Source organism: Aulonocara stuartgranti, assembly GCF_965226115.1.
Source record: "Aulonocara stuartgranti genome assembly, chromosome: 8".
Classification (NCBI taxonomy): domain Eukaryota; kingdom Metazoa; phylum Chordata; class Actinopteri; order Cichliformes; family Cichlidae; genus Aulonocara; species Aulonocara stuartgranti.
The window spans coordinates 9,105,472-9,120,425 of NC_138959.1; the positions used below are offsets into that span (position 1 = coordinate 9,105,472).

At 43.4% G+C, this 14,954-nt stretch overlaps 1 protein-coding gene across 1 annotated transcript; it reads left to right on the top strand.

Moving 5' to 3' along the window:
- Window positions 1-447: 447 nt before the first annotated feature.
- Window positions 448-14,411, top strand: trim8b (tripartite motif containing 8b). Its single transcript, XM_082544307.1, has 5 exons — window positions 448-3,100; window positions 11,458-11,553; window positions 11,659-11,924; window positions 12,031-12,146; window positions 12,267-14,411. Exons 1-5 carry the CDS (start codon window positions 2,495-2,497, stop codon window positions 12,965-12,967), a joined length of 1,785 nt encoding a protein of 594 aa, XP_082400433.1. The 5' UTR covers window positions 448-2,494; the 3' UTR covers window positions 12,968-14,411.
- Window positions 14,412-14,954: the final 543 nt, after the last annotated feature.

A 14,954-nucleotide genomic window follows, 5' to 3' on the forward strand; every position in this document is an offset into this window, starting at 1 on the left:
TCCATAGTGGACCAAATTAAATGACCAAATTTATGCTATAGAACCCAAAAAAACTAAATAAAATCTACTTAAAAACATGTGTACTTAAAAAAAAAAGACTGGCAGTGGATAGATGCAAGGACCCCAAAAGTTACGCTTTGGTGGAAAATAGATGTTCTATTAGACACAATAAGATGGCTGATCAAATCATTTGACTAACTCATCTACCAGCCATGGCAGTTATTAGTGTTGAAAATATAACTTTAATCTTTACATTTCGACTTCATCCTCAGAATGTTATTTAGACTTTATCCTGAAAATAATATTTTGACTTTTAGATCGAAAGTTAGACTTTATTCTCAAAATGCAGAAGAGGATTAGGGCCAATATGCCAAAATGGCCAGGGTAGAATTCCGAGGAAAAAGGTCCTAGTGGTGATTTTCGACTACACTGAAACTTGTTTTTAGTTTGGAAATCACCACCGGAAGCTGCCCGAGGTAATGGCTATCTTGACTTTGCTTCAGTTCAGCTCGCCTGCATTCCTCCTCTCTCTAAACCCTGGCCGATAGAGACAGAGAAAGAAAGGAGGAGCAGGAGGGGGGCAGATAACACAAATTATTATTCACAACCGTGTTGGATTTTTATGAAACCCGGAGTCGACTCATACGGGACACATCAAGCCACGAAAATTACTCCTGCCAGACGGCTCCTTCGGACGTACAATACCGAGAAAATGCGTATTTTTCTTTACTGAAAAGGGGACTGTGGCGTTGATGAGTCTGTGTAGGACAGCTATCGAAAAGCAGCTTTGGTGAAACAGCCTACAGCGTTTCCACAGCGGATATCTACTTTTTGTCTTTCTTTTTTTAAAATGAGGATTTGCAAGATGGCTGATGACAGCTAGCCCTAACAAGGACAGAAACGCGACGTCCCCTTTAAGATCGGGAGGGTATATTTTTGTATTTTTTTTGTAATTTTTTTAGTTAAATATATAAATATGGCTGCTTCTAAAAATAATGACCATAGGTTATATTAGCAGCGACTGTCCTCGTGTGAAAGCGGAGTGGATGTAGTGTTTATCTGTACCTGTGCTATGGTAGAAAATGGTGAGGTGACGTCTGAGGTAATTTACGCGATTTAATCGAGATAAGGAAGTACATAAATATGTTGTTGGCTGAAGGCTGTAGGGGGGGAAATGGTACAAACCAAAGTAAAATAAAATAAAATGAAGGGGTCCACAGCTGAGAACTAGTAATCTTTGTGTGAGGAGATATTTGATAGATGTTTCTGGCTCTGCAACAGCAGCCCAACATTCCTGCGGATCCTAAAAACCCCTTTGTTTTGTGCGCAAGAGCTGGACTCGACTATTAAAACGATTAACTATGCAGTAAACAGCCTCGATGTGATGGCCCGGGTATGATTTCCTTTTTAATGAGATTATAAGGCCTTTGTTGTCGACTGAAAACTGGTAGAAAAGCTGCGGCCTTGTGTTCAGATATGCGAGCTGTGCCACATAGCAGGCGTTATTCATCAAATGGAAATGTCGCTTTTATGTCAAATTGAAGGGCTGGAGGTACCTGTGTTTTTCCATCTGACCTTTGAAACAGCTTTTTCTGCCTACTGCCAAACCATCGCTGGTTGTATGTATAATTAAATTGCTGGTAGAGGCTACTCGGATACTTATTTATGATTCAGCGGACAAAAGCATTGCGCTGCGTTGTGATTATAGAGGAAATCAAGCGTCCTTGAGATCCCGATAAAACAGGTTCAGCTATTTTTTTTCTCTCTCTCTCTCTCTGTAAAGCTTTCTGTGTGGGAATAGTAATCAGGGTGTGGACTCCAGCAGTCCTTTCTCGTGCTTTTCATGTTTTCATGCATGGTTTGTTGGTCTGAATTGTCCACAGTCAGTCATAATCCGGCGTTTAAGTGGAAGAGAGCTGTGAAGGTAAGGGCAGAAAAGGATCAAGTGTCTATTCCCGTGCTACACAGAGATTGAGTCTCTCCCTCGTCGTACAGGTAATTGTGTAGATCTTAATTCTCTGTGCCTTGTTTGCATTTCGTGGTTTACCTGTAGCAGACAGGCTGTTGGCTTCCTGCAGCAGGCCTTTAAACAGACACACACAGAAGCTGTGAAGTGAAGGCAGGCCCAGTGCTTGTGTGTATGTGTGAGTGTGTGTGTGATTTAGGGGAAAGGAAAGCACAGTTTACTGTAATCTGCATAACGTCAGCCCCTGTTGCATGTGTTGAAATCACCAAGGTGTTGTCATTTTTGCCTGAAGCCTTCTCTGGTCAGGTTTCTGGAATTTTGCCTTCATGCTGCAGTAATAAGCAATACTCGTCATCTGTCAGGGAGACTCCTCTAATTTGGTCACAAAGGTCGGCCTACACAGACTGATCTTTCAGGGGCGGCATTGGGTCTGGTTTTATCTTCTTTCTTTTTTTCGCGAGACTCAGTTTGAGAGTGTCAGGTTTCCTGTGAGAGAGACAGAGGTCTGAAAGGAGTGGAAACCAGTGTATGCCTGCCTGCACCATGATGGCCTCTGACATGGCTGAGACATGGAGGAACTGTTTTGAGGAGGAGCTTATCTGCCCCATCTGCCTACACGTGTTCTCAGATCCCATCCAGCTGCCCTGCAAGCACAACTTCTGCCGGGGCTGCATCAGCGAGGCCTGGGCCAAAGACTCCTCGCTGGCTCGCTGCCCCGAGTGCAATCATGCTTACACCCAGAAGCCCAGCCTGGAGAAGAACCACAAACTATCCAACATAGTTGAGAAGTACAACGCCCTGAGCGTGGAGAAGGCCACCACGCCGACACTGCAGTGCATTCTCTGCCGCCGGGGTCCCCCACTCCCCGCCGTGAAGGTCTGCCTGCGCTGCAACGCCCCGTGCTGCCAGTCACACGTCCAGACACACCTGCAGCAGCCGTGCTCAGCCCTCGGGCACCTGTTGGTGGAGGCGGAGGCGGTGAAGGCCTGGACCTGCCCCCAGCACGACGAGTACAGGCTGTACCACTGCGAGGCCGAGCAGACGGCTGTGTGTCAGTACTGCTGCTTCGCCCGTTGCCATCCCAGCCACGGCCACGCCGTCACTGATGTGGAGCTGCGACGCAATGACATCAGAGTAAGGGAAAACGAATACAGTGTGCTTACTTTAAACACTTGTTTTTTCCATTTCTTATATGTGCTCAAGTGACTCGAATAAGAACATGGGAAAGAAAACTACTGACGTCTTGTACGTTACTCAGATTGGTTGATAAGATATTTAAAAGGAAACCAGTAGGAGTATTGAACCTGTGGCTTCAGAGTCATATGCAGCTCTTTCTGCCATCTCCAGTGGCTTCCTGTGGCCAGACCTAGATGATTGTAAACATAGAAATGAATAATAGTTGCTTTATAACAGCCCCGATTCCTTCAGTTGACAATTTTTTTTGTTTGTTTATTTGTTTTGTTGTTAGTAATGATAAAAGCAACTAATTTTTAGTATTTTAGTTCATAAATGCTGTAAGACTTTGAAGAAATTGTAATAGGTTAATTTATACTAAGTGGACATTATAAAGCTAGAATATATTTTGGGGTCAAAAATTACTGGAAAAAAGCACTTTTGCTAGTAAAATCTGTAAAATCTATTTAACTATGATTTTTTTTTTTAAAAATCAGTGGTGTCACATTGGATCGTCTGTCGAATATTTTCTACATTTTGCTGATAGACTACAACAATTAATCAAAAAAATAATCAATAGTTTCAGCCCTACTTACTGCTCTCTGCTCATCAGAGATCAATAAGTGCTGGCTTTTATAACAGCATCACACCATCCTGCAAGCTCATTTTTCATCCACTTTGTAGCTTTCAAGCAAACATCAGCAGAACAAAGAGCATATTTAATGCCTTCCCGTGCCACATTTAAGATCTAAAGTGGAGATTTCTGCTGCCACAATAAGTTGTTGATTGTTTACCTCGTTACACAATCCCGTCTTCAATAACAGAACACTTTCCCATTTTAAGAAATGGTTGCATTTCAAGTGTTTCAGGTCTATCTCGCATTTTTTCAGTGGTGATCCATTCCAGCCTCCGTTCTCATCTGCTGGAATGACAAACAATGTGGTCGAGAGTGGAACAATGAGGGGCCCTCAGAGGGCCTTATCTCCCCAGCACAGGTGCATCCGAGCTCAGGGATCGCCAGTTGTGTGCGGCAGGGGTGGGAGTAGAGACGAGGGGAAGGGGGATTAAAGTGATTCGTCACTTGATTCTGCGGTCTACTTGGGGTTTTTTATTAACCTCTTCCTTTCCTGAGGGGTTGGTGCTTACTGCAGCTCGTTCTAGCGGAGGCTGGGCGAGTTTCCTCGCCTCTGTTCTTTCTTTTGAAGGGGTGGTTGACAGGCGCGTCCAGTCAGAGTGAAAACCAATTCCATCTGACTCATTTAGTTCACCCAACACCCTGTTTAGGTGGCAACCGTGTTATGGTTGGGCATTTTTCCTGCTGGTAATGCTATGACTCAGCTTTACGTATAGTAAATCAGTCACCTGTAGCGCACAAATGACTCTCAGGTGGGCTAAATTTAGAAGTTGTACTGTTAAAATCTGTCATATTTGCATTTTTACTAAAATACACTATTGTGGCCTGATGTTTATTGACCTTTAATCTGTGTCAGTGACCTGAATATGTGAAGAAGGAAACGTCTTACAGGTTAAGAAAAAAACACACAAGCATTCTGTTTAGTTTCATTCGTGGGACCATGCACAAAAACATTAATCCTATAAGAGAAAAGATGCTTTGTACCAGATTTAGCTACAAGCCAATTTACATCCAAGGTTTCTGGGCAGTGACACAAAACATGGCGCTCATTACATGATGTTGGATGATGAAAGGGTTAGCGTGGGTTACCGACGAGAAACAAGATCTGTGGTTTAGATGGGCTTTAGACAAATTCATGGATGTGCAGCATAAAATACACAGTTGAATAACCCATCACACATGAATCTCTAAGGCCTCAGTCACACTGGTCTAGAGACCGGTCAGCAAACCAAAGGCAACCATATGAGGTTTGTTCCCCAACTGGTTGCCAGTTGATTGGTGGTAGTTTTTAGGCGAATTGGGTAACAAAGAGGGTCCTGCAAGCAGATTGCCCCATTAGTAGTCCATAGTTTCCATGGAGCACAGAGTGGTCTGCAAATATTTTTTTTTTTTTTTTTTAGTCGTACTACTGCTAGCTGTAAATGAACCAAGTAGATGCTAATTTGTCAGTGATCCCACAGGTGTGATACTCTATTTAGAAATAGCTTCACTAATAATAGGTTAATAGATTGTCAGTCCATTAATCTACAAATTGCATGGAGTGTAAAATATACAGATAAGGTGAAAATACCCACATGGTGGTGGCTTCATATGCTTTATTTTCCTTAGCCAACAGTCCAGAACTACAGGGAAAACCAGTTTAAGTCTTTGAATTCACAAGAGATGGCTCAGCCATTCACCTGCCTTGGCATTTACAAGTACAGGGCTCCCGACACCCACTGCTTGTTGGCTCCTATAATTGTAGAAGGTTTTTTGGAAGGTTTGCATTCAAGCAAGACCTTCAGTAACAACAGATATGATACTAAATATATGAAGGAGCTGGGGTGAAGAAGGGTTGCAAAGCGGCTTGCAGATGCAGGGCTAAAGCAGCTTTAATAGAGCGTCTTATATGAGATTTATGGATGTGTAAAGGATATCAGCTGATGTGGGCTGGCATTTAGATTAGCTGATCTGCCAGGATTGGGGCCGAGTTTGATTGTAAGGCCTGCCGAAACTGGTTCCTGTGCTCATGTTTTTTGGGCCCTCAAACACATTTTAGCCAGATCTAAACAAAAAGATCTCCAGTATAGTCAAATTATTTTTCCTGCCAACTTTCTGTTGACCACGTTTAATTTAATCAAATATAATTGCACATCTTTATTATATAAACGGTCAGAAATGTCTTGGCCCTTACTATAAATGAACAGTTCTGAGCCCGGAAAAAACCCTACAGTAAAAAAAATGCTGCACTAGGTTAGAAGTCAATTACAAACTCTCTTCTTGTTACACTGTAAAATGTCTCACTAGCCGCTTTAAAAATACAGCATCAACCAGACTTTAACCTCATTAAAAATTTATATTTTATGAAATAAAAGAGCAGAAGCTGTCTCTGAATAAATAGACCACGAGGTAAATTGTATCTCATCTGGGTGGTTGACCATGTTTTTAAGATGATGCAAACAGGAAAAAAAAAATCTAATGTCACTGAGCTCATTCACAGCCCCAGTCCATAAATATTTTAGATATTTGTCTACATGTATTAACTACTAGCAGATCCTCCATGTTGAATGTGATTTAAGGCTTGCAGAGAGGAACCACCCCTCCCTTTCACACATACACACAACCCTACAGGCCCCACCCTGCTCTTCACCTCCATCAGTCCCCCTCCAACAAATTCACCTCCCTAACACCATCCACCAGTCACTCCCGGTGAGGACCGACCTTCCCTCTGGCCCCGTTCTCCTGCTCTGGTGGTTCTGATGGAAAAGACACTGTGGTGAAATGACAACTAAAAAGCCCCCTCCCCTCTTCAATACCCCCTGTTTCCTCCCTCCCTTCCTCCCTGAGAGGTTCTCTGCAAAGCCTCAGCTTCTTCGACCCTGTTTTTCCCCCTCTGGCTTCTGCTCAGAGCCTAACTCAATCAGTCAGCACAACCAGGTCACCGTCCTGGATCTAACCATGCCAACTGTGTGTGTGTGTGTGTGTGTGTGTGTGTGTGTGTGTGTGTGAGAGGGAGAGAGATATCTAGGGCAGCAATTCCCAACCATGTGCTGCTGAGGCCCAGGAGGTTTTCATTCCTATCAGCCTCTACAGCAGCTGATCACTAATGATAAAAGCAGCTGCTGTTGGCTAGAATGACTGCGCAGTGACGATGATGATTGTGGTGGTTGTATGTGAATAAACCTTCAGCCTGAGGAAAAACAAATGATTAATGGCATGCCAAGCTAATGACAGACTCATCCTTTAATTAAGGCTGTCTGACTGTTGAATACTGAAAGTTATTCATGCTCACCAGAGGATGAATCCTAAGCATTATGGTGACCACCATGAGGTTTGCTAATCCTTGGGTGCATACACATTTTAGGTTGAATGTCATTCATTTGGTGATCATTTAATACCTTAAAGTCTCTTTAGACATGCTTTTATCCTAGTCCCGTCCCCAATTTGGTTGTATTTGTTATTTCTCTCTTTATGCTGTACCTCAAAGCATTTTTTTATTAACCAGTCTTATATTAAACATATATTTGCTTATTTATTCATGGATGGCACTCACAAATGTATGAGCTAAGCACTATCATCCCAAATTGTTGTCTGATGAGCCAATCAGAAAATGAGATTATGTCTACAGATATCATTTCCCAGTTATTCAAATTTTATTTTATTATTTTCTTAGGTTTAGAGATTGTGTCATAGTAAGTTGGTAGACAAAAAAAAGCAAAGTGATAATTTTAATCCCACTGAAAAAAGTTACAAAGTAATAAAGAATAAGGGGGGGGGGGGGGGGTGTATATATGCTGAAAATGGGTTACTTTAGGCTGTTGCCCAGTGGTTGCTCGGCACAGTGCATAATACACTTTTTATGCATATCCATGACTTGTTCTTCCAATGAATTTTAAGTGATGTGTAACAGGTTCTAGATGCATAGCCCATTGCTACACATCATGATATCAGATATATAAGAACCTCCAGAGGCCTAAGATTTACCCCTGAGCCAGGGTTAGTTGCTCAACTCTTGATGGTAGGAGAATTTGAAGGACAACGTAACACAGACTCATTTAGTGTGTTACTGACGTCCATTGGTATCATTATTAGATTACACTGCTAATTTTAGTACTAATTAACAAATGTTAGCTTATGGGGTGCAATGTGTGCAGGGTGGCGGCCAGGGGCAGAGACCCTGGTGGACTGATCCCAGCTACCGAGTCTAGCGATTGGGACATGGAATGTCACCTGTCTGATGGGGAAGGAGCCTGAGCTAGTGCGTGAGGTTGAGAGGTATTGGCTAGTCAGGGTCACCTCAACACATGGCTTGGGCTTTGAAAAAAATGGATTGTCGGGCAGTGGAGGGAATACTTTGAGGGCCTTATCCCACTGCCAGATCTTCCGTAGAGGAAGAAGAGTCTGGGGACAAGGGGGTGGAGTCACTGAGGCAGTTAAACAGGGCCCATGGGATAGATGAGGTTTGCCCCGAGTTCCTGATGGCTCTGGATGTTGTAGGGTTATCTTAGTTGACACGCCTCTACAATATTGCATGGCAATCAGGGGTAGTGCGTCTGAATTGGCAAACTGGAGATGGTGGTTCCCATCTTGATGAAGGGGCAATAGAGTGTGTGCTCCAAATATAGGGGGATCACACTCCTCAGCCTCCCTGGTAAAGTCTATGCCAGTGTGCTGGAAAGCAGAGTTTGTCAGAAAGTCAAACGTCAGATAAAGTTGGAACAATGCAGTTTTCGTACCGATCACGGAACAGTGGACCACCTCTTTACCCTCTCGAGAATACTTCAGGGTGCATGGGAGTTTGCCCAACCAGTCTACATGTGTCCAATTGGGTGGTCTCAGAATCTTATCTCTCCTTTTTGCAGATGACGTGGTTCTGTCGGCTTCATCCAGTGGTGGCCTCTAACTCACACTGGAGCAGTTTGCAGCTGAGTGTGAAGCAGCTGGACTGAGAATCAGCTCCTCAAAGTCTGAGGCCATGGTCCTCAGCTGATAAAGGGTGCAGTACCCACTCCATTTCTGCCCTAAGTGGAGACGTTCAAGTATCTCGGGGTATTGTTCGTTAGTTACGTGAGCAAGTGCGCGACAGACGGATTGCTGCTGTGGCATGAGTCGTGTGAATGCTGTGCCAGTCCGTCGCGGTGAAGGAAGAGCTGAGTGTAAAAGCGAAGCTCCTGATCTACTGGTCAATCTGTACCCCTACCCGCACCTATGGTCGCCGAAAAGTGCCTGGCCTGTCTCATAGAGATGGGGTAAGAAGTTCAGCCATCCCATAAGGGCTCTTAGTAGAGCCACTAGCCACATCGAAAGGACCTAGTTGAGGTGATTTGGCTGTCTGGTCAAAGGTACTTTTATTGTCCCCAATGGGAAATTGATTTGCAGCATATCCACACATTAAACAACACATACATTTAAAAACACAAAAAAGAAAATCTGACGAGGATCCGAGGTGTTCCGGGCATGTCCCACTGGGAGGAGGCCCCAGGTCAGATTATATCTCTCGGCTGGCCTGGGAATGGCTTGGTGTTCCCCAGGACAAGCTGGAGGAGGAGGGTGGTCTGGGATTCTCTGCTTAGGCTGCTGCCCCCACGATCCAGCCCCAGATAAGCGGAAGAAAATGGGTGGATGGCTTTTGGAGATGCACAGATCTATCAGCTTAAGCCCATATCATCCAATAGTATGTCGTTTACTGATTTCACAATCTGATGTTTTTTTGTTGTTTTACATCAGTTTTATGCTAATCTAAGAGATAACATGATAAACTCTTAATAAGCCTCTTTGCACTGTGATGTTAGATTTCATAAAGGAAGATTTATTTTTATTTATTTATTTTTTACATAATAAACAAAAAAATAAATAAATAAAATAATGGCATCAGCAAAACTAAACTGTTCAAATTTCAAACTCCGTATGTTCAAAATTTATATGTTGAACATCTTGGGCTAAAATTTTACAGCTGGCGGATGCCACATTCATTGTTAAATCATTAAACTTTTTTCATCTGCTCTTTTATTTCTGATTTTTCTTTTATTCATAAAATGCTACAGCAAATGAATCTGTTTTTATTTTAGTACAGTTTTACACTGGATGCCCTTCCCAACACAATCCTCCCATTAATCAGAGGTTTGGGATCGGCACTAGAAAAGCACTAGCTTATGACCCCCTAAGGCAGGGGTGTCAAACTCCAGTCCTCGAGGGCCTGTATCCTGCTTGTTTTTGAGATATCCCTGCCCTACCTGCTGCTGATTACCTGGATCAGGTGTGCTTTTGCCAATAAGAAGCTACAAGGGCAGGCTAGTTGGAAAACAAGCAGGACAGTGGCCCTCAAGGCCTAGAGTTTGACACCTGTGCCCTAAAATTATGGTTTCAAATTGGGGATCTTTAATATGTAAGGGCAACGTGTCAACCACTACACTATGGAGCCAAAAGTGAAAATTTGCTGGTTAATCCTCCTTAAATATGAGTATTTGCAAATTTTGGTGGTTAATTGGGGGAAATCTTTGGCTTTATTCTCTTACTAGGTTGAACCACCTTGGGCAAGATTTAACCTATTTATGAATAATTTATAGACTTAAAAAAAATTCTACTATTGAAATTCATTTGATTTTACTTACACATTTTTAACACTAATGAGTAAAAGTTGAATGCACAAATGCATCGTGAACTATCGCCAGTAAGCAGGACAACATTTACCAACATTAATGCCATGTATTTATTTTTATTCAGAGATGGTGTGGTGAAAAGCTTAAACACTAGCAGTACTTTAATTTTCTCAGACAGAAAATGACGATTCAAAACAAGAACAGAAAAATGTCGGTCAAATTGCTCTTTTAAACACAGGTGTCAGCCCTGAATTTCACAAACCTGTGCCCCCCTGGTCACACAGTTCACTAAATGATCGACTTGCCAAACAATACACCTGCATAGGATAACTATTCTAGCATTGTCATTGCGAGCATGTTGGCATGTAGCTGAAACCGGCACTTAGCACACCTGACCAAGAAGCAAAAAGGGCTGTAGCCATGTCAGCACCATCTTATCAATACGCTCCATTAAATGTTGAGTGAGGGTTATTTATATTTCCCATTAAATATTAGCAACACGAAGGGATCATCAAATCTGTGTCAATGGCATTCCCGCTATCCAAAATTTATGCAAAGGATTGTTGGTCTCGCACGGAGCCATTTATTCCTTCTTTTCTGTAAATTTTGGCCACAAGCTGAGCCGGATAAAACTCAGCTCGGCCTTTATTTCTTCACATGCCATCATCTTCATCATCATCATCATCCCAGAAAAAACAGACGCTGTTGCCACAACATTGCCATAGCTCGCAGAGCAGCCTCCTCTGTTTGAGTGTGTGTCTTTTAGAAAGAAAAGGCAGAATAGAGGAAGAGGAGTTGCACCAAGGGGAGAGCGAAGCTGCCGGAGCTTTTTCTGCCCATTTATCTATCTCTGCTCGCTGCCCCCGGCTCCCCCAACATTAGTCTTCACTCGCTAATGCAAACACAAAATAGCTGCTGGTTGCTATGACTGCATCCCCCTCCTTCCTCCCCCACAGGGATTGTGTGTTCGATGGAGACTAAATTAGCCCACTCCCGGATCCTAATATCTCAGGCTTGGGGAGGGGATGCTAGTAGCTGACCGAGGTCACAAGTTTCCAAGGCCACAAGGCGTTCTTTATTTATTTTCTGTCCTTCTCACCTCACAGCAAAACCTGTTAAGACAGCAGGAACGCGTGGAGGAGCGAGTGCAGGAGATTGAGGAACAGCTTTGCAAACTCGACTCAGACAAGTGTGTGGTGGAGGTATGTTTTTGCACGTCACTCCGTGGGCGCGTTTTCTCTTTTATGGCTCTATAAAATCTTTAGGAAATTTTGATTGGTGTGTGTGTGTGTGTGTTTATTTTACAGGACAGGGTATGTGAGCTGAAAGAGGAGGTGCGCCTGCAGTACCAGCGGATGCACCAGCTCCTGGAGGAGGATCTCGGTCGGACACTGGAGGCTCTGGATCGGGCTCAGGCTCGGTTTTGTCAGGAGAACGCAGCCCAGGTTTTAGCTCTCGGGGAGCAGCGCCACGAGGCCCAGAAGCTGCTGAGCTCCATCCAGACTGCCTTCGGGAAGGCGGAGGAGCTGAGCTTCATGAAAAACACCAAGCCTGTTAAAATCCTCACAGACAGGTGAGCAAACGGTCTTCATACAATGATTTTTATTTATTGAATTATTTTGGAGATGTTTCCAAGCAAACACCTTATCATGAACCCCGTCTCCTCGCACTTGTTGCAGATCTCAGGCATGTGTGGGCAGCAGTCTCCCTCCTTACAAAGTTGGGAATCTCAACTCTAAACTTTTCCTTTCTGAGATCTCAAAAAGAGAGAAGAGCTTGAAAAGAACACTTGAAGGTGAGAAAATGAAATACACCTGTTAGCTTTTAATGCAGGGCACGACCGTCATGGAAGTGTTTTTCTTTTAATTACCACTTACCTCTTCTCATTTCACACTTTCTCTCTCTCGTCTCGTAGCTCCCCTCACCCCTCCCTCGACCTTCCTGCAGTCTGTTCCCGCCTATCCCAGCGGTCAGAGCTCTGGCTCTGGTGCAGAGAAACGGAAACATTCCACTGCTTTCCCAGAGGGAAATGGGAACGGCGGAAAAAATGCCGCACCGGGTTTCAAAGACTCGTCCTCCTCTTCCTCATCTTCTTCCTCGTCGTTAGCCAAACAGCCCTACCTGGGGTCCAGCTCTGCCTCTGGAGAAGGCCAGTCCACCAATCAGCAGGCTCTCGGACCCTGTGGCCCGCCTCACATCAGCGAGAGCGGCGGGACGGGAAGCGGGAGTGGCTCGTTGACTAATCACCATTCAGGCTCTGTATTCGGCTCCTCTCACTTCCCTCCTGGAGGCAGCAGTTCCTCGCACTCCTCCCAGCAGGCAGTGCTCCCTCAGTATGGCGGTCGCAAGATTCTGGTGTGCACGATGGATAACTGCTACTGCTCTGGAGTGCCCTCTGTGTCAGGCCACCGCAGCCACCCTCCGTATCCACGCTCGGGCTCTTTTCCCTGGGTCAGTGCCCAGGACTACCCCCCTCCTCCTGGCCTGGCTTCCGGAGGTCCGTCCATGCAGGGCTTGGCAGTGAGGGACTGGATAGACGCCTCACAGACACACAGACATGCAGATTTCTACGGGCTGTATGGGCAGCCCTCTACAAAGCACTACGTCACCAGTTAACAGAGCAAACACACACACACACACACACACAGATATAGAGACAGGCACCAAAATAGCACACCTTTACAGACTTACTAACGGGAATAGACACAATACGATTATACTATACACATATTAAAATAATTGTTTATATCTACACACATACGTGCACACACATTCGGGGGCAGGGTTGATCTCTTTGTTTTTATTTTCTTCCTTTCTTTAATTTTGGTCCGTGTTTTCATGTAGTGTATTATACGTAAAATGCATAAACAGGCTGGTGAAACTCAGCTCAGCATTTTACACAGAAACAAGGAAGAGAAGCCTGAAGAGGAGACGAGGAGATGCATCTTTTTTTATTTATAGAGTAGGAGATGGATTGGTAGGAAATTAACTTTTAGTAGAGAATCTTCTCATGCTTCTTCAAGGCTTCTCACTGAGGCTAAAGGGAAAAGAGATTATACCGTGCAGTGTTGAGCTTTCCACGTTCAGCTCATGTTTCTCTGATATAATCACCCCTCCAGTTGTACTGAGGTCAATTGCCTTATGTTATTAGCAAACATATTTTTCTCCGCATAGCTGACTTTGTTTGACAGATCCTTTAAAAAGGGACTGCGGTCCCTGCGTGTCCGTTTTATTTTTATTGTCATGGCACTTCTTCCTTTCTTTGCTGAGTTCAGGGATGGATCGTACAGCTTGAACACAAAAAGCTCTTCCATGGAACACCCACAATGCACTTGTGGACGCCTTGCTATGCCTGGACTACAGATGCTGACCCACAGAGGGACAATAGAGCAGCGTCTAAAGGGCCGGCTGACCCCAGCCCTCTGCATTTTTGAGAATTCGGCCCGCATCCTTAGCACTCCCTTCCTGCTGCCACAGGACAGAAAATATTACAGACTGTTTCCATTTAGCGATGAATGACTTTGTGTTATTTGGTACACTTGTACGTTTAACGCTTGCCTACAGAGACTCTACTATTTTAGAGAAAAGGGCAAGACTGGGGAGACCAAACTAATCAGGCATCTGGACGATCTGATGATGCTGTAATTGTACTTCCTGCAGGGCAAAGATGTCACTTCCTCTCAATAAGCACACAAGCTCTTGGCTTCCTGTTTGCAGCTGAAAGCATGCAAGGAAGAGGTTTAGTTTGTTGTTTGTTTTTCTAAAAGCACTCAGATGAAGAACAATGGGGGAGAAGAAACTGTATGCTGTTTTAAAATGAGTGTACGAAAGAAACGAAGGGTGGGAGGAGCTTTTTTTTTCATGAACTTTTTCTAAAAGACTGGACTGCAAGATGTAAGCAATGGTTCATCATCCTTAAAAGTAGCTGTTACAACAGCCACGATAAAGAGAGAGGAAAAAAAAAAAACCTAAAAGTATCTTTTTTTGTAAATATTTTGTGAAATGGAAAAATTACAGACGTGATTTGGAGAAAGGATCCAAATAAACAAGTTTAAACCAGTCTCTGCTGTCAACTGTGTATGTGCGAAACATCTCATGTTTAAAGGATAAGGTTGGTGATATTCTATATTTTTGTTACTGTAAATAAATCCCATAAAAAGACAAAAAACAGCTGTGTGTTAGTATTCAAATACGTTTCCACTTCCCCGTCATGTCCATACATAGCAGCAGCTTGTTTACTCCAACTAGAGATGTAAACAGGTAACAAATTTATGCATTAGTTTATTTAAAAACTCTTATTTTCAATCTGGCCGTTATAAAAATTCAACAAAACTGTCGTGAAAGTGCTTTTGTACACTTGTAGAGGCAGTTAGGATGTTTTTTTTATCCTAACAGCTAGCTAAAGCGAGATTAATATAGCAAATGATTCACCTGCCCAGGGTTTACTAAACTTGCAAGAAATTGTTAGCACCTGCAATTAAATATATATAATATTTATTTTGGCTGGGAAAATGTTTGGATCTATTTATTTAAAGTTCATACATAGATACATAGAAATACAGTATATAAAACAAAAACAGTCTGTTTTAATATCCAGACAATA

Excerpts from the sequence above, each read along its gene's own strand:
- trim8b (XM_082544307.1), top strand. The coding sequence starts at position 2,495 with ATGCCTGCCTGCACCATGATGGCCTCTGACATGGCTGAGACATGGAGG. Across the intron at positions 3,101-11,457 it reads TGCGACGCAATGACATCAGA|CAAAACCTGTTAAGACAGCA; the intron begins GTAAGGGAAAAC and ends CTCACCTCACAG. Across the intron at positions 11,554-11,658 it reads CAGACAAGTGTGTGGTGGAG|GACAGGGTATGTGAGCTGAA; the intron begins GTATGTTTTTGC and ends TTTATTTTACAG.